This window comes from Rhyacophila brunnea, unplaced genomic scaffold (genome assembly GCF_057557595.1).
Source record: "Rhyacophila brunnea isolate RB1 unplaced genomic scaffold, BYU_Rbru_1.0 scaffold_142, whole genome shotgun sequence".
NCBI lineage: Eukaryota > Metazoa > Arthropoda > Insecta > Trichoptera > Rhyacophilidae > Rhyacophila > Rhyacophila brunnea.
This window is the reverse complement of record NW_028232799.1, coordinates 168812-188697: the sequence shown is the minus strand read 5'-3', so window position 1 is coordinate 188697 and position 19886 is coordinate 168812. Positions and strand designations below refer to the sequence as shown.

At 32.5% G+C, this 19886-nt stretch overlaps 1 protein-coding gene across 1 annotated transcript; it reads right to left on the bottom strand.

Moving 5' to 3' along the window:
* Window positions 1-436: 436 nt before the first annotated feature.
* LOC147075508 (uncharacterized) lies at window positions 437-19076 on the bottom strand. The gene is given in 6 exon segments (XM_085942397.1): window positions 437-506; window positions 13065-13323; window positions 13326-14880; window positions 16352-16504; window positions 18473-18622; window positions 18930-19076. Coding segments are annotated over 6 exon segments (2334 nt in total).
* Between the last annotated feature and the right edge of the window lie 810 nt (window positions 19077-19886).

The window sequence follows — 19886 nt, the reverse complement described above, 5'->3', positions numbered from 1 at the left end:
TAAGCGAACAATCGGTGGTTCGAATCCAATCGAGTGCGTTTTTTGTGTGAAAAAATAAATTATGTGTTACATGTCACACGCCAAAAATACACTCTGATCTGATTTCCCAAACGCGCCAAAAGAAGTATAATTTCAAAAATCTTAATAATATAGTCATCAGCTAGAACACACAGGTACAACGATCAAATACTAATCTAATTCAAGTAGGTAATTATATGAATTTGGGTACCTAAATAGGGTTACCTCAATGAAGAAGTGACATAGTTATAGTTATAGCTGATCCAGAATTGAGATAGAATGCAATTCGGTTGCCGACCTTCGACAGAAGACAACCGAGGAGATGAAGTCTTTACATATAAAATCGGACATACCTGTTGTACTGGTCTGCAATCTGAATAAGAGCATCCTGGTTGAGGATCTTCATCATAAAATGGGTTTACTGTATCTTCGATAAGCTCGCGGTTGACGTCAACAAACCCAAAGTCTTTCTCAGATTTTGCGGGGTACTGAAATGAACATAATACTATAAGATCACAATATAATATGGCCCATGTATCGTTATATATTTGTTATTTGTAGGAGAATTAGAGTACCTATATTATGTTATTATTTATTTAAGAGAAGTTAGCGTACGTTTCCTTAACAGAGTTAAAAAATAATCACCTACCCATGCAATGCTTATTATTTTAATACAAAAATAAGTTAAATAAAATCACGAAATGTGTTTGACAGTTAGCTATATTCGTTTAAAAACGCAGTATCTTTAAGTAAGATACACACATCTAGCAGTATAGATAGATTAATAGTGCTTGTACACGTGCATGGATTTATTTGCAGCAATCGTGAGTATTTTAAACTGTCGTGACAATAGTTGTTTAAACGTAAAAGTGCTGTCTCTCTCCAATCTCATTCAACAAGAGTGAGCGAGACGCGATCTTATCATTTCACGGTAAAGAAATCGGTTCACCTCAAAATGAGCGGGGAAGTTTGTTTTTTATCGCCAGGTTCGCCACTATCGTTCTACTGCGCTGGCGCAGATTTGTCGCATAAAAATTCAGAAGCTTCCGAACTTTTTAGATTGATGCATGCAATATTGCAACATGCATGACAATACGTGCATTTTCTTGTTACGGCCGCGATAATACGTACTGTCAGCAGTAAATCCATGCACGTGTAAACGAGTTATACGCCTAGCATGTACTGACCGAACAATTATTACTAAAATAAAATAATACTCTGCTGAATTGAATGTTAGAGTGTCATTGATTAAACAAAATTAGAAAACATTTTTAAATAGTTTGTAAAATATAAAAACATACTATAGGTACTCCATACTGGTGTTTTGCAGTAGTATTTGACAGATTCTTAAAAAAACTAACCTCAAACTTGTAACCTGAATCATCAGCATTCTCTTGCTTTATGGTGGAGGCGTCCGGGACGTTTGGGTTCGTAATTATTGGTACTTCAAACCAAGGCTGCACTTCCTCATCAGGATCGCGCTTGATAATAGTATCCATGCTTCAATATTTGAGCTTTGGTCTGCGTATATCAATCTACGGCCCTGCTCAGTGCCAGAAAGGAAAATGAAGCGTCCTCGTTCGTGTTGCCATAATCTAGAAAATAATATTTTGTGAAACGAAGTATACCTGCATGAGATACAACATAAAATGAGATAGCCAACTGTCAAACACATTTCGTGATTGTATTTAATTTTCTTATTATTTCATAGTATATTATACTCAATTTTTTGAATTTAAATAATAAACATTGCGTAGGTAGGTAACTATTTTTTAATTCTGTTAAGAGCATACTTCAGTGAAACGGAAAAAAAATAATTTTCAACAATATAGGTGCGACGAAATTTCGGACTCGCTGGCAATCGGATAGCGAAAGTCGAGCTGTCAACACGAAAGTTTGTTCTGTGATGGCGTCGGGGGAATTAATTCTTAAATCGTGTAAAGATGACTAAAAACGTTACCAATTTCTTAAAAAAGAATACATTTCAATGAATATATTATTATTACTAATAGAACAATTAACATAACATTAAATGGACGCATGTCGAATTTTTATGACAAATTATGTTTTTTTCTGCACGCGTTGTTTGCAAAATCTTCGCGACGCGTAGTCTCGATCGTTTTAGACCGTGCCCCAGCTGAAGTATAGCCTTGAGGAAGCGTACGCTAACTGGTCTATAATAACATATACTCCAATAAATTCTCCTACAAAATATATCATTAATATAAGATACATGGGCTATACTATTATATTATATTGTGATCGCATAGTATTATGTTCCTTTCAGGACCCTGCAAAACCTGAGACTGACTGTGGGTTTGTCGAAATCAAGCGCGAGTTTGACGACGACACAGTACACCCATTTTATGATGAAGATCCTGAACCAGGATGCTCGTATTCAGATTACAGACCAGTACAACAGGTATGTCCGATTTTAGATGTAAAGATTTCATCTCCTCGGTGACAATTGCATTCTATCTCAATTTTGGATCAGCTATAACTTTGTCACTTCTTCATTGAGGTAACTCTATTTAGATAGATTCATATAATTACTTGAATTAGTTTAGTATTTGATCGTTGTACATGTGTGTGCTAAAGAAACTGATGACTATATTATTAAGATTTTTTTATTACTTATCACATTTGATACCTACTCACCATCACTCAAAAGTTTGTATGTTCATTTTTTGTTAACTACCAAGCTATTCCGTTTGTGTGAGCGCATTCACTTGTTTTAGCTACCCAATCACCTTTTTCCACACACTATAGTACCTAAGCAAATTAGTTTGCTGGAGATAAAATTTGTTGGACTCTTTGAATTTATACAAAAAAAAGGTCATTAATGTATTACCACAACATATTTGTGACTTTGAATAATTTACTTTGTAGTATGAAGGTTAATTTATCATATTTATGAGGTATTGATGTATTATAACTGTTACAATAAGTTAGTCGTCTAAACTGTCTATCTCGCTCTAAAAGTTATCACAGTCATGAGACAGTCATTTTGACAGTTTGGTCGGTTAACTTATTGTACCAATTAACTGCCTCAATATATTAATATAATAAACCATCCTCGATAGCAGCTTTTTGTAGAAAATAGATGGGCTGGGATGCATGAAGACTATTTTATCAGCGTGTATCTATCTACTGCTGAATAAAGGCATCAAGCTGATTCCACTTCTCTCAGTCCTGTGCGTTGCGTTGCCACATACTTCAGCAGAACTTTTTCATTTCTTCGATCCAGCGGCCTCTAGGTCTACCTTACGGACATTTTGTACCTCTTGGGTATCACTGAATGATTACATTTGTCCAACGATTGTCCCTTCTTCGAGCTATGTGTCCAGCCCATTTCCATTTGAGGCCTTTAGCGAACCATATTACGAATGAAGACTATTTAAAACTTATAAATTCTGGCAATGAATCTCATAGTAAACAATTTCAAAGTCATTGACGATTTTTCTTAAATCAACATTAAAATGGAGAATTTTTTTATGTAAGTGCATATCTTATTAAAATATGTATCATTATTACTATGAAAAAACCGCCTAATTATGTCAATATATGTGGATAATATCTACCATATGCATGGTTACTATGTCTCTTAATATTGTACATTTATACATACTGTCATGTTAATATAAATATAATTAATAATATGTAGGTACCTAATTGCTTTGTGATGATAATATATCAAACTTTTCAATCATGTATTATATTATTATTGTATAAAAGGAAAACTGTTAAAAAAATAAATGCGTAAAATAAATTAATATATCTGCAGCTCTATAAAGTTGGTTTCATCCAGTATATAGTAATACTTTATAGTTGTCTGGCAACACATATTCAATTTCAATTTTCAATTTCAATTTATTTATTTTTACATATTGTGGACATTACAAATTATAAGTTTAAGACGTTCACAACATGACATAAAAAAGAGATAGATAATATGTTATTAAACAGTAGAAATAAGTACATACAAAAATATTAATTATATAGGTACATGGAAATACACCGGATGAGTTAAGCAGACCCTATTTTAAAAATTTATAAAATAACGTCCACCTATACTCATCCTCACGTAGGTGGAATATATCAACACCCGAAGCAATTTCGTTGAACATAGTTATCGCCCTCCCAATTGGCATTACCAGTGGCAGGTTGGTTCTGCACCTTGGGAGAATAAACAACTGATGTTCTCTATTTCTAAGATAGTTATCAGGGACACACAGGTCAACACTGCCCAGAATGGCAGAGTTCTCATCAGTGATCTTCACTCTCTAGTCAAGAATTAAATTAGTGGTATGACCAATAATGATTGACTTCTGATTCCTCATGATATTGTATTAAATTCCTAATAACTGACTTGATGCTGCTTCAGTACCTCAATATTATTATTATAATGTTTTCTGATAAGCAAGGTGTATTAATTAATTTGATTTATTTTTGAACAGAGTATTTCTTACCTAGTATAAATATCTTTTAGTATAATAATTAACATCTGTAGTATAGTTGTCCAGAAGTGAAGGGTAGAGGTACGCTGTTAAGATCAGGCGAAATATAATATTTGAGAAAGTTTGGCACGCGTACATAATAAGTTTCGCAAATCCTGGTATAGTCCATTTTTATTAGGATGTGTGCAGTTACATTTTTTATTGATATTTTCAGTCCACGACTACGAGCTTTACTGAATCTGAGACTGGTTATGAGAAAGTCGATGTCAAAGACGAGTTTGTCAAAAACACTTTACGCCAATTTTACATTGAGGACCCTGAAGCTAATTTTTCTGCACCAGAAAGCAGTCTGGAAGATCGGGTACGTTCAATTATATGTATATGGCCAGCGCCATCTTTAGATTAATAAAGCCCGAGCATATCTTTTTTCACAAGCAACGAGTGGTCCACTGATTAGCTGTCAAAATCACTTCCCAGATTGCTTGACACATTGATTCGTCCTTTCTCGTTTCAAATTGAATTATAAAAAATTCTCAAATCAAATAAATTAACTATCAGTGTTATTTTTAAATAATATACATTCCTATTATTCATCAGCTGTCAAAGTCAGACTAGTTCTTCACACAAAAACCGGTAGTAATATTATTGATTTCCAAGAAATATGTAGCAATGATCTATGCATTACACTTGTAGAAGGTGTGTTAATGTTAGTGTATTATTTATCATGTATCTCATCTATCCAAATCAAACCATTCCCTGTGTGAACACGACAGAAGCGTTAGTATGAGCACTCTATAGAACAATGACATAGAATGACAGGTCATCCATTGACAACAACGGGAGCGGCCGAAAAAGTAGGAGCAGTCGTTGTGAATGTATCGGCTTTCTACTTGAGTCGGCAATGATATGAACCAAAAGTAAATGTCACTGTAAATATCAGAATTGTACCTGTAGCATTCTGGTAGGGCAGAGGATAGGTATTGCATATGTAAGACAGTAGTAGTTATTCGTGATGATGGAGGAGACGAGAATTTATTTACTATTTCAAATAACGACAAGGGTGCAATCGATGCAATACAAAAAACATAACGTAATTTCGGTGCGATGTGTCTTTAACGGAAACCTGCAATCGAGTGAGTGTACAATCGATTCTGACCGGCTTACTATAAAATAATATGTTGAAATCATTATGAAATAATCTCTTACGACCATGTGCGATCCTAATAGGATCATATGGGCCTCCACAGGGTAAAGGTTTGTGTTAACATATTTTGTTTTGAAACAAAGCAGCGCCTATTAATAAAATAATGTGAAAAGTACATTAGCAAACTAACAAAGAACTCAGTAAATAGATTTTTGTTTGCTTCAATATATCTTGCGTAGAAATCATTGAAATGTGGAGACATGGCAAACTTACTTTTTAGTAATTTTGATTTCCTTACTCTAATTTTTTTACGAATGCCTTCACTTTGTCTTTTTAAATCAGTGAATGCATTTTAGTAGTCCTTGCATTGATTTATTCACTCATTTTTTTTTTTTAATTTTAACCAAATATACAAGTTTCACAACAAAATTTTAGTTCCTAAACAAATTTGCCTCAAATTTCAACGTTATGATTATTTGACCCATTTACTTCTTTTTTAACGAGATAGCCAGCGCGCTTCACAATAGTAATATAAAAGTGAGGTACCTGGGGTGTATGTCCGATCCTAATAGGATCATATGGGCCTCCACAGGGTAGAAGTTTGTATTAACAGATTTTGTCTTTTTACGAGAAATGGATGTCAGCCACTTGCTCAACCTATTAGGTCCATTCCCTGACTCACACACAAATTGAAAAACAATATGTGTACTTGCCAGACCCAGGATTCGAACCTGAGACCCACGGCGTGATAGTCCAACGCTTAAGCCGCGCGGCCACCGTGGATGGCTGTATTAATTATGTTAAACTCCGCGCCACCAGTTTGGAAATCGCTGTTTTAATGTATGATGGGTAATTCTCTCCCCAAGTTTTAATGAAAAATTTGCTGTACAGCTCGTGGGCCGCAATAAAATTATGGCGGGCCGCCAGTTGGACACCGCTGCTCTGACTCATGCAGAATAATTAACTTTTTCAAATTGTAGGTTCGCTATCTCATAGCATTACTAATTCATTGTATATATGGGTACTGACTATTGTATTGACTACTGAAAAAAAATTATAAAATAAATAATATTATAATATTGAGATCTGGGTTACAGGAATCCTATGACAGCCACACTTAACTTAATTTAATACGTTGATTGACAATTGATTTTAATATAACAATAGTAATTTCTTTATAGAATTCTACCCTGAGAATGGTCACAGAACGCTCCAATAAGTACGAAATTCGACTGAGCGATGTGGATGTAAATACATCTTTCAAAGGGAGTGATATCGAAAATCACTCGGAACCTACATCCGACGATATTCAAGAAAGGGCGATAAAGCGCCCTGAGATAACAACAGATGACAAAAACATGAAGCAAGAACATAGCGGTGTAAAGCAATATCATTGCAATGATTGCTCATTTAAATGTTGGCAACTCAGTCAACTTAACATACATAAAATGACACATAGTTTTGAAAAAGCTCATCAATGTCCTGTTTGTCCCTTAAAATTTGCTTTTGTTAGTGCGCTCAAAAGACATACAATAATTACGAACACCGGTGAAAAACCTTATCAATGCGATATTTGTTCATATAAATGCACGCAAAGTATTACTCTCAAAAAGCATAAAAGGACACATTCTGGTGACAAACCATATCATTGCAATATATGCTCATATCAGTGCTCGGACTTAGGTAATCTCAAAAGACACCAGGTAAAACATGTCGAAAAACCAAATCAATGTGCTTTTTGTTCATTAAAATTAACGTTGGTTAGTGATCTCGAAAAACATAAAATGATACATAATGTTGAAAAAGCACTTCAATGTGATGTATGTTCATTAAAATTCGCATTAGCTAATGATCTCAAACGACATAAGAAAACACATACTTGTGAAAAACCTTATAAATGCGACATATGTCCATATAAATTCACAAACCTGTGTATCCTTAGAAAGCATAAATTGGTACATTCTGGTGAAAAACCATATCATTGCGATGAATTTTTATTCAAATGTTCGCAAATAGGTAATCTAAAATCTCATAAAAGGACACATTCTGGCGAAAATCTCACAAATGCGATGTTTGTGAATCCAAGTTCACGCAACTTTATACTCTTAAAAAGCATGAAAAGACACGTCATACTAATAATTAATCACAATTATTGTCAATACTAGCACACAAACCGAGCGAGGTACAAAAACAACGTTGCTGTATATTTTGTCAATGGCGTACGGCTAAAATATAGAAATTATTATAAATATTATGTAGATTAAGTAGTTTTTTTTATATACTTAATTAAAAATATTACAGATAATAAGCTGAAGATTATAGTGTCAAATATTGGTATGTCTTGTTAGACCCCTGTTCATATTACTATGAGTCCGCTCGTAAATGATTCAAGTCTCTGTGGACTCCTCAGAGACATCCTCAAATGGAAAAAACTTGGGGTTGTGGCTTTAACTACATGTCAATTAATTCCATTTTTCCCAACCGGGCTTCTAGCAGACGTCAAAATGCCTTTGGCTTCCAAGTTCTGTAAGTTTTTTTGAACAGATTTTCCTCAGTAATTTAGCATGTCAACTAAATATACGTTTAATAAACACAATGCAAGCAATTATTTTACTTGCTTTAGTAATATTAGGTATGTAATGTTTTATATTGTGATCTTTCCAATGTATGATTATTTGACACAAACGCAGTAGGTACATATTATTAATATTCTTTTAAAAATGAGTGGCAGTATTACAATAATTGTAAAACTAACTACAATAGCTACGTAATATCTATAAATATTGTTTTAAAATTATAAATGTTTTTTTTTCATTCGGTATAAAATACATTATTTATTTATATTGTTTCGAATCCCGATATTCTGAAAATTTATAATTTTTATGCCCGCGTTAATTTGGCTAAAATTGTTTCCTTGTGTCGGGGTCACCAGGCACCAATAGGGAGGGCTGTGCGGCTGGTCAATGAACTCCCTAGAAATGTTAAGACATTTTTAGCGATGTACTCTGTTTTTAAAATTGTATTGTTTAATTAGTATTTTTTTATTTAATTATTTTTATTATTTTATTTCTACAAAATTATTTTTTGCTCTGTTTTTTTCTCTACCTCTTTTCTTTTGTCGTTGATTTGCTTGTACTTTTTATTCTAATTGTCGTTGTGATCGTCTTGAAATAATATTTTTTTATATTCTCACCCTTAATTTTTTTTAATTAATAAAAAAATATATACTTTTTACATGAATAATAACGTTAAATTATTTTGTATTCGCGGTGTTTCGGAATAATATACAAAATCGTCAATAAATAATTCAAAAATAATTGTTTCATCGTGTTTTATTTCTCACTAAAACAGGTATACAATCTACCTGCATTAAGTATCTGATCGTCAGAAATTTAATGCCCATGAAAATAAAGATACTAAATTTATAACATTTTTTCTATACATTAAAGCTGTTGGACGCATCAAAGAAAGCCACAAGTCAGATGCGTTTATTGCAAGCTAGACGCCTATCGACAAATGCTAGGTCTAGCAAACAAACGCTGTAGAGACTGTATCATGAATATGAACTAGCTAAGAGTATGGGATAGAAACCAACCACCAGCGCAAGTTTTAACCTACGGAGTACCTAGGTACCTAAATATGACAGCTGATGAGCATTGCAAGTTTAAATAATTACAAGATAAAAAGAACTTTTAATATACAACGTTTTTAAATTTTTTGGTGAAATATTATACTCAATTTGCTCAGACTTGTACTTCATATGAAGTAAATAAAAAACAAAGAAATATAGAAAACTGAAATGTCATTTTGATTTCATAGTAGGTAACGCACGTATATATTAATAATTTAGTTGCTAAGACCACCCCCTTAGCAAACATAAATAGTCCAATAGACCAATCCATTCAAAACAGAATTAACTGAAAATGAATTCAATTCTGCTTAAAGATGGCTAAAAGTATTAAAAGAATGCACTTGCATCGTGTTCTGACATATTCAAAAAGTTTCAAATGTCTAACTACTCGGGAAGTTAGTGAAAAATCGATTGCAAGACATGTAGTAGACAAATAACCACCGTACAAACAAGAATACGAGCTAAGAAAAACGTTGTAAAATAAAACACAAAACGTTGCAAAGCAGTAATTTATTTTATATAAATAAGGCATGTCATGATTCAAAATTATATATATTTGAATTACTGATAATTATTATAACAGAAATCACGAAATTTAAATTTAAATACTATTTTTTTAATATTTTAAAACAAGGTAAGACAAGACAAGAAAATTGTTTATCATTATTTCTAATAAGAGGTCACTCATTTCTGCATTTTCATCGCAATTTTGGTTAGAAACGAATATTGGAAATCAATACACATGCAACATCAAAAATACATCAACGAACGAATAAAAAGTCAAGCTGTCAAAAGACAAAACTTCTGATTATCGAAATGTCTTCCGATAATCCTATAATTTTGTGTTATTTATATGAAGACTTGCATAAAATAATAAAGCAGTGAAAACAACACAATTTGTTTTTATGAATTTCATAAATACAAATAAAAAAATAATTGGTAAATCTCTCATTTTCTAATGTGTGAATTAACAAATTAATCAATGAAATTGTTTAAAACAATTACAGATTTTTTTCGGTCCGAATTATAGCGTATTAATGTCTAATCGAATGACGAAGTTTGGCAAGTCGGAGAGTAAAATATCAGACATGTTTGAAATCCAACGCAAAAAAAAATCCTAAGACTGTAAATCATCTGATTTGCGTGCCAATCGAGCGCCGGCTTAATACCAATTAACAAGAAAACAATATTGATTTTTTTAATGAAATAATCCACTGGGAAATGAGATAAGAAATTGAAGTTTTAAATTAAAATTTGTTAATTACCGAATTGATTAAAAGCGGATTTTTAAGATATAATGAGAGCTAAATTAATATTATTATTTTACTATAGATAATATACCATCATAAATGGCCCGATGTTCGAAATTAGAACTAAGCTCATCAATGTACAACAAGTATTGAATGCTATGTCAAATGTTAGCAAGTGGTGCCCTCACTCGGCAGACGACTTATACTGATGAAACTTTTGCTTGATAATTAAAACACCCCACGTCGAGTACTTTTAAACGGCTTTATCTGAGGTGTGGGTTTTTTAATGAACATTTCTTATATTATTATCAAGTGTGTTTCACTTTTAGCTCACGATATTTTTTTTTGATTAAAATAATCAGTTTACCTAGATTATTCCAGAATATACTTTTATGGACTTGAGAATTATTTAATAAAATTAGTGATGCGAGTATCAACAAGATATTAGATATTAATTTAGGGATCATTCTTTAACTGTCAGCAGATTATTGATCGGCGGATATTTCCGCGATATCTATATTTTATATAATATGAAACTTTCATTTAAGTACCTACAATATTTTTGTGTGAGGGCTGTGCGGGGGATGAAAACAAGTGTGCGGACACATTTAGAGGGAACATTGCTCGACACAAGAGCAAACATTAAAAATAGTTTTTCATAATACTTGAATACGCTCACTTGATAGATTGTTTTTAGTCAGAAGCGTCAGAGTATGTGGTTTGAAGTACCTAGGTATTGAGTCAAAATTATTTTTGACCACATGTTTGAATTATCATAATTTTTCCAGTTTTTTATCCAGTTCCCATTCAACACAGATACAAGTTAAAACTATGATCAAAATTATTAAAAAATGTTCTAATACGTTGTAAAGGCATTTTTTTAGTATACACCGAGTTTTTTTCAATTTAAATTACAATCTATTTAACTTCTAAATCGATGTTTCTTAAATTTGAAAAAAAATATATAAAGATATAATTAAGTAATTGCAGTATTTCTTTTGTGAACAAATTCACAATTGATGTTTGACATAGATAATGGATTTATGTAATTTTTTATCGTAATTTTCACATTAAAACTTGCATCATAATACTACGCCAACCTTCATAAATGTACCGAATTGTACACGTATTTTCGGAATGTTCAGCATTCCGTAATGCTGAACTCCAGATTTTGATGCTGAACTCCATTATAACTTTATTTTTTTTTATCTCTCATTACTTTTGAATATATATGTATCGATTAATAAACTTTTCTAACTATTTTTCGATAACAACTTTACTTAGAAAAATCACCTTAATACTACGAAACTTATATCTAGGACTCTCTCATAGAATGCATGGCGTTACACACATATGTCATTTCATTTAAAATTAGGTTTTATAATGATAACATTCAATTACAATCCTTGTTCTACTACGGGTAAATTATAGTATTCTGTATTATCATTAATCTTGTTCGTTTACACAGCACAATTCACCACACACTAACAAAATAATGACTAACATTTTATTATCTAAATACATATTTATTCTAATATAATAATTATTCAAGCTCTGTACTATTCCATTTAAGTCGTTTTTTGCGACCCGGGTTTCGCCTTTCGGCATTTTCAGGCGCCGTGTACACTCACCAAAGGTAAACACACTGACAACAAACTCTCTTTACTTTAGCTTATAATAATAAATCAATACAATAAAAAAGGTAAAACTCCATTAACTACCTATCAAGTCAAAGGTTACAAAAAATACAATTAACAAATTAAGAATAGTTGAAGTGTCAGTAAAAAACCCTATCTTATTAATAACAATACACTCGAAAGCATATAATAATAAATCGTCAAAACATAATAATAGATCATTATTCTTTATGAACAATAAAAATACGACAATCAAGGGGTGGAAATCGTCAATTCTAAGAAAAATAATTGATGGGGTTAATTAAAGAGATATTAGTGTTCAATAATACTCTTACATGGAACCTACTTTTTTATAACATTATTAAAAAAAAATCATATAAACTCACCTAATATAGACTTATATATACCTAAATCCTCATCCATACATTTGGTCGATAGTATTACTATATATTTATTCATTTATAGATTTTACAAAAATTGCAATCGTTCCATGGTGGACGTCAATGAAGGAACATTTCCCCGGGGATGTATCAATAAGTAATGTGAGACCCAATTATAAGAAATATTCAAGGCTTAATACACACATTCTAAATTCTGCGGAAAATGTTCCCTAGGATGATCGTATTCAGGAGGCACCCAATAATCACTTCGTTTTCGTCTACATATACTATAATATTCAAGGCAGCATCCATTTACGTACTAACCAAGAAATTTACAGGATATTTCATTGAATGAATGAACTCGAATGATGCAATTTTATTTTATTAAACCACATCGCATTGATGTGTTTTTTCACCAGTGTGTGTATTTTTATGTATTTTGAGATATCGATTTGCAGTGAACTTTTTAAAACACACATCGCATTGATGTGGTTTTTCACCAGTATGGGTCATTTTATGTATTTTGAGATATCTATTTTCAGTGAACTTTTTAAGACACACATCGCATTGATGTGGTTTTTCACCAGTATGTGTCATTTTATGTGTTTTTAAATGACTAATTTGCAGAAATTTTTTTAAACACACTTCGCATTGATGTTGATTTTCACCAGTATGGGTCATTTTATGTGATTTGAGATCACTATTTTTGATGAACTTTTTAAGACACACATCGCATTGATGTGGTTTTTCACCAGTATGTGTCATTTTATGTGTTTTTAAATGATTAATTTGCAGAAATTTTTTAAACACACTTCGCATTGATGTGGTTTTTCACCAGTATGGGTCATTTTATGTGATTTGAGATCACTATTTTTGATGAACTTTTTAAGACACACATCGCATTGATGTGGTTTTTCACCAGTATGCGTCATTGTATGTGTTTTTAAATTACTAATTTTCAGAAATTTTTTTAAACACACATCGCATTGATGTGGTTTTTCACCCGTATGTCTCATTTTATGTAACTTTAGTTCACTTCTTTCGATGAACATTTTAGAACACACATCGCATTGATGTGGTTTTTCACCAGTATGGATCATTTTATGTTTTTTGAGTTGATTTTTTGTGATTAATGTTTTGAAACACACATCGCATTGATGTGGTATTTCACCATGTGTCATTTTATGTTGTTTGAGTTTACTATTTGCAAAGATTTTTTTAGAACACACATCGCACTGATGTGGTTTTTCACCACTATGTGTCATTTTATGTGTTTTTAAATGTCCAATTCGCAGAAATTTTTTAAAACACACATCGCATTGATGTGGTTTTTCACCAGTGTGTATCTTTTTGTGTATATTGAGATATTTATTTGCAGTGAAATTTTTAAAACACACATCGCAATGATGTGGTTTTTCACCAGTATGGGTCACTTTATGCATTTTGAGAGTACTACTTTGAGAGAATATTCTAAAACACACATCGCATTCATATGGTTTTTCACGAGTATGTGTCATTTTATGTCTTTTAAGTTTACTATTTGCGATGATCTTTTTAAAGCACACATTGCATTGATGTCGTTTTTCACGAGTGTGCGTTATTTTATGTGTTTTTAAATTATCAATTCGCAGAAATTTTTTAAAACACACATCGCATTGATGTCGTTTCTTACAAGTATGTATCAATTGATGTGTTTTAAAATTACCCATTTGCAGAAATTTTTTAAAACACACATCGCATTGGTGTGGTTTTTCACCAGTGTGTGTCATTTGATGTCTCTTTAAATTACTCATTTGCAGAAATTTTTTAAAACACACATCGCATTGATGTGGTTTTTTACCAGTGTGTGTTTTTTTATGTCTTTTGAGATCTTTATTTGAGGTGAACTTTTTAAGACACACATCGCATTGATGTGGTTTTTCACCCGTATGTGTCAATTTATGTGTCTTTAAATGACCAATTTGCAGAAATTTTTTAAAACACACGTCGCATTGATGTCTTTTTTCACCAGTATGTGTCATGTATGACTTAAGATGCTGAGACTTCATGCATGAAACGTAGTGATGGTTTAGATGTTTTACGGTTTCAAACACTCCACAACAATTGTTACAAATAAAGTTACGTGGAAAATATGTAACTCTTATCAACTTAATTCGAACCTCCTTTTGCAAGTATAATTTCTGAAATTCATGTTTGATGTTCTGTTCATCGATGGTTATTTCCGAATGCTGCATCAACATTTTCTTATTTTTATTGATTGCATGTGCTATTTTGTTGTTACTCGGGTCATTATCAACAGTATATTTTTTAACGATATCCAATGGTTTACTTTTACGTACTGCAAAACATTTCCGGGTAGAAATCTACAAAAAGAATAGGAATATTAATATATCAAAAGCAATACAATCTATAAAATATCAATAAAATATACTTATGTTCTAATGTTCACTAATATAGCACTGATACTACGTCGCTTGTTAAGTGTTTTTTCTATTAAAACGATACGTTATACTGCGCTCACTTGTTGACATTTATAATCAAAAAAAAAATTTTTTAATACGGTGAGCATTACAAATTATTAATATTAGACGGTTACAACATGAAATTTAGAAGAAAATGAATATGAATAAAAGAGTATTTTCTACAAATATATTTAATAAAAGGATAAGATAAGCACTAAACAGTACAATTAGTGAAGACATTAAAAAAATAAATAACAAGGAAGTCACCGAATTAGTGAAGCAGAACCTATTTTAAGAATTTATAAAACAATGCCCACTCATACTCATCCTGACGCTGGTGAAATATGTCAATATCTGAAGTGATTTGGTTGTACAAACTTATTACCCTCCCAATTGGCATTACCAATGGCATGTTAGTGTTGCACCTTGGGAAAACAAACAACGGATGCCTTCAATTCCTAAGATAATTATCAGGGACAAATAAACCAATACCAACAAGAAGTGCAGTTTTCATGTACGCTGCGTATAAGTCGGAAAAAATATGTAGCTAAATAAAAATTCTTTCTAAACTTTAAGTTACAGTATGTGAGCATACCTAATGATTAGTATAACAAGCCCGGAAAATCTTCATGACTAGAACCACGCTTGAACAACGCTAATAAAATATCCAAATTTACTTAGAAAAGCTGTTGTCGATTTACGCAGTTTATAATTGCATTTTAGTGCAAAATCAAAAATAAGGAAAATTGCTCACACGGAAAAATACCATTTTAGAAGACTCCTTAGATCCACAAAAAAACACCGTTTGGTGTGGTTTACACGCTGGTGGCATCGTCGTACATTTATTAAAAATGGGGCCAAAACTCACGTTAAGGTCAATGGATATCCCTATCGAACCATGATTTATATTTTGTTTTAATACGGATTCATCCGGCAGAACAGTCATTTCAATAGGATGTGCCAAAGAGTGACAGCAACCATCGCCTTATTTAAATCAAGATATGGCGATAGTTTGATTTTAAGAAATGTACCTGTTAGTTGGAATACAGGGTTGAGCGACGTGATATCTCTGGATTACTTCGTGTGCGGCTTCGTGAAGTCACTGGTATTGGCTGATAAACCAGCAGCATTTAACGTATTAGAAACCTACATTTCCCATACTATACGATCGGCAGTGCTTTAATAAAAGTAGTCCAAATTGGGCGCCCAGAATTTGCTTAATTGATAATACTAAGGCCATATGCCCGAAATCATTTTCAAATGTAATGCCATGAAGGTATCGATTTTTTTCGGAAAAAGAATATTTAAATTTAACTTATAAACTTTTTTACAATTTAAAGTTTCATCGGACTTAAAAAACAACTAAGCATACCTGGCCTAATGGCTTGTATTGTAGATTAGAGCAGCCAGGTTGAGTTAATTCATCATTAATTTGGTGCATTGCATTCTCGACAAATTCTTCTTTGACGATAACTCCCTCATCATTATTCTCATACTTAATATTCATCAGAACGTTTTCACGCTTCTGAAAAAGACAACATTATAAATATTATGTAACAGTATCATCATTACGACTAGCCAGAAAGGGTCTCCCAGAGCTCTTTCTGCAATAATTGGTCGCCTATGTATGACTTAATTTGGCAGGTGAATGTTTTATCAACGAACGACATTCCAAAGTTATGAGCAATCCGATAAAATAGTGCACTCTTGCGGTCATACTTGTTTGTTTAGTTCAATTAAGAGTACATATTACAGATGGCCGGGTTAGTTTTTTTTAAATGCATTAAGCCTTGCCTATATATACCAAACCAAAATAAATAAAAAATATTCTTCCATCTATAAAATGTCCAAAATTCTGTATGATTTAATAACATATTATCGCTTGGTTTTTGTTAAATTTTAAAAACTAACATCATCAGTAAATTATTTTTGGCTTAGTTCAATGAAAACAAATACGTAGATACGAACGAAGAAGTTTTGTGTGACCTATATTAGTTATTAGTTGCGTTTTGCTTCTTGTTTGCGTACTGCTTCGTTCAAAAATTGCCCTCGATTGAATAGGCACGTCAATGAGGTTTGACCGATTCACTGTTGACCAACTGTTTACTAATTAATTACCACATTTGAATATCATGATAATTATATCATATGACCAACTAATGTAAACGTGCCGTCGCGTTCTTAGGACTAAATGAGAACACAATCAGTGCTGACCTTGAACTTTTAATTACCACACTTAAATAACACGTCAATTATATCGAATGGCCAAGTACTCCAACCACGCCAGTCGGGGTGTTAGCACTAAATGAGTTAAGGCCGGTTCGGATCAGGCGAGAAATTTGGTAACTAAAAGTGTACGAACAGACAAATTGAGTAGCGACCCCCACCACCTCTCACTAAATACCAAAATGATGATATCGAATCGAACTCTATGCATAGATAATTTGGGTGGAATCATGGGACAATACGACCAAAATCGGTTTATTGTTCGCATACGGTTACTAATTAATAATAGGTATCGGTTACTATGCTTTAATATACCTACCTAATTCTACTGAACTCCTACTGTGTACATGTCTAAAGATTAATATGTACATCTCACGATATATAAATGCAGAAGAATCTAAATTTTTCGTAATCCTAAAAATATTATATTGTTCATAGGTAACGCAATATTATGTAGAGAAAATGACATAGGTACGGAATATAATAAATGACTATCATTTTTAGGTGAGGTCCTGTCTGGACAGTTATCACTTTGACAGATCGTGAGAAGTGGTTTGTCGTTTCAGACCAAACCACTTCTGACGGTCAGAAAATGGTTTGAAGTTTGCTGGTACAGTGAACTAAACGTTAAAACTAAAACTATTCCGGTTTGCTTATGTGCAGTGCGCCAGTTTTGACATGTCAAACTGTTTAGCTGGAACGCCTAAATTTATGTTGTCATGCAGCATGTAGTGATTTAAAAAAAATTGAGGCTTACACCATTAAATGTTTACAAAAAGTTTTGAAAATAGAAATATTGGTCTATTCTCACCCCATTTCCCGTAGATATTGCTTCTGTTAATGGTATTTTATGGCTGTAAGTAGTTTTTTTTATAGACAATAGGCTTAGATTGTATTACCTACCTACCTAAAAAGGACTAACGGGCGATTAATTTTATTCAACATACAAATGATCACAATTTTAGATAATCGCATTCATTATTGCTTTATATTCGAATTTATTGTGATATATATATCACCATATTTAAATATACCTTTTCAAAAGATTTATATGCCTAGGTACTCAATACTGTCTCAGAATATCTGTTTTAGCAATCGCCAATAGCTCGAATCTGCTTCGCAATTAATAAACGAAACAAGTTTGGCCGAATTATAATATAATAGTTCCTTATGGAGTTTCAAAGATGCATTACAAAATCAAACCTTCAATGTAAGACGGCATCAAGGGAAGAAAACGGCACATATACCTACGAACAATTGAACGTACCTGATGTATTTGCCTGTAATCTGAATTCGAACAACCCGGTTCAGGGTATTCATCATCATATAATGGGTGTGATATATCTTCAATGATCTCGCGCTTGACGACAGCTGGTTGATCATCAGATGTCTTATCAGAGAGTTCCGCTATAAGGTACTGAAAGAAGCATTATTACATTTTGTAAACACAGTAAAACCAGTTTCAGTTCACGAAACGTCCATACAACGATGTATAATAATTATATTTAACATGAACTAGTAGATAACCTAACTTATATCACACGTATGTACCTATCATAGCTGTCAAATTGTATAAACATGTAAGTAATTTTTTGAAACAAAGTTTAATATCACCTTATGTTCCTACATTGTATGTAAAAAAGCCACAGTTTACAATATTAAACTAACCATTGTTATTCTCAATCTAAAGTGATTGTAAAGGAATTTAGTTTTCAAAAACTAACCTCGAAATTGCAACTTGAAACGTCCGCATTCACTTGCGTTACATGAAAGCGAGGATCCGGGTTTTTTGGATGGCTAGTCAGCGTGTCAGACAAAGACTTGCCTTCTATATCGGAGTGTTCTCCAGCACATTCTTGCTTTACATCCATGTTAAGGGTTTATATTCCAGAAGCCACGTGTTACGTGACAGACAGGATCCATTTGTTAAAGTTAGAAAAGTGTTGCCACAATTAATACTGAAAACTATTTTCCGTCGAAACTAATATTTATAATAGGTCATTACCGACTCAAGTAGAAAGCCGTTAATTCACAACGACTGGTCCTACTTTTTTCGCCCCCCCCCCCCGTTTTTTGTCTTTGGATAACCTGTCATTGTTCTATAGAGTGCTTATACTGACGCGTCTGTCGTGTTCACACAGGGAAAAGTTTGATACGAATAGTTACGTGACAAATAATACACTAGCATTAAATACACTTACAAAATGTAATGCATAGATCGATGCTACATTTTTTTTGGAAATCGATATTACCACCGGTTTTTTGTGAAGGACTAGTCTGATTTTGACATGTAGGTAATGAATTATGTGAATGTATATTATTTATACCTAATTTATTTATAGGTATTTGTGATTTGAGATTTTTAAAGTTAATTCAATTTGAAACGTGAAAGGGAGAATCACTATGTCAAGTATTCTGGGATCTAATTTTGACAGCTGAACAGTGAACCACTCGTTACTTGTGCAAAAAGATAATATGCTCAGGCTGGATTAATCTGAAGATGGCGCTGAATAGGTACAATAACACTTGACACACTTCAATATGAATTTAGTATTTGTATGTTTTGTTGTCAAAACAAAACAATGGAGCGAAAATGAAAACATTTCCTCAATCATAACGAGATCAGCGCATCTCAATATTCAAATGGCAAAACGTTGTTAAATAGTACAATAATAATCTTC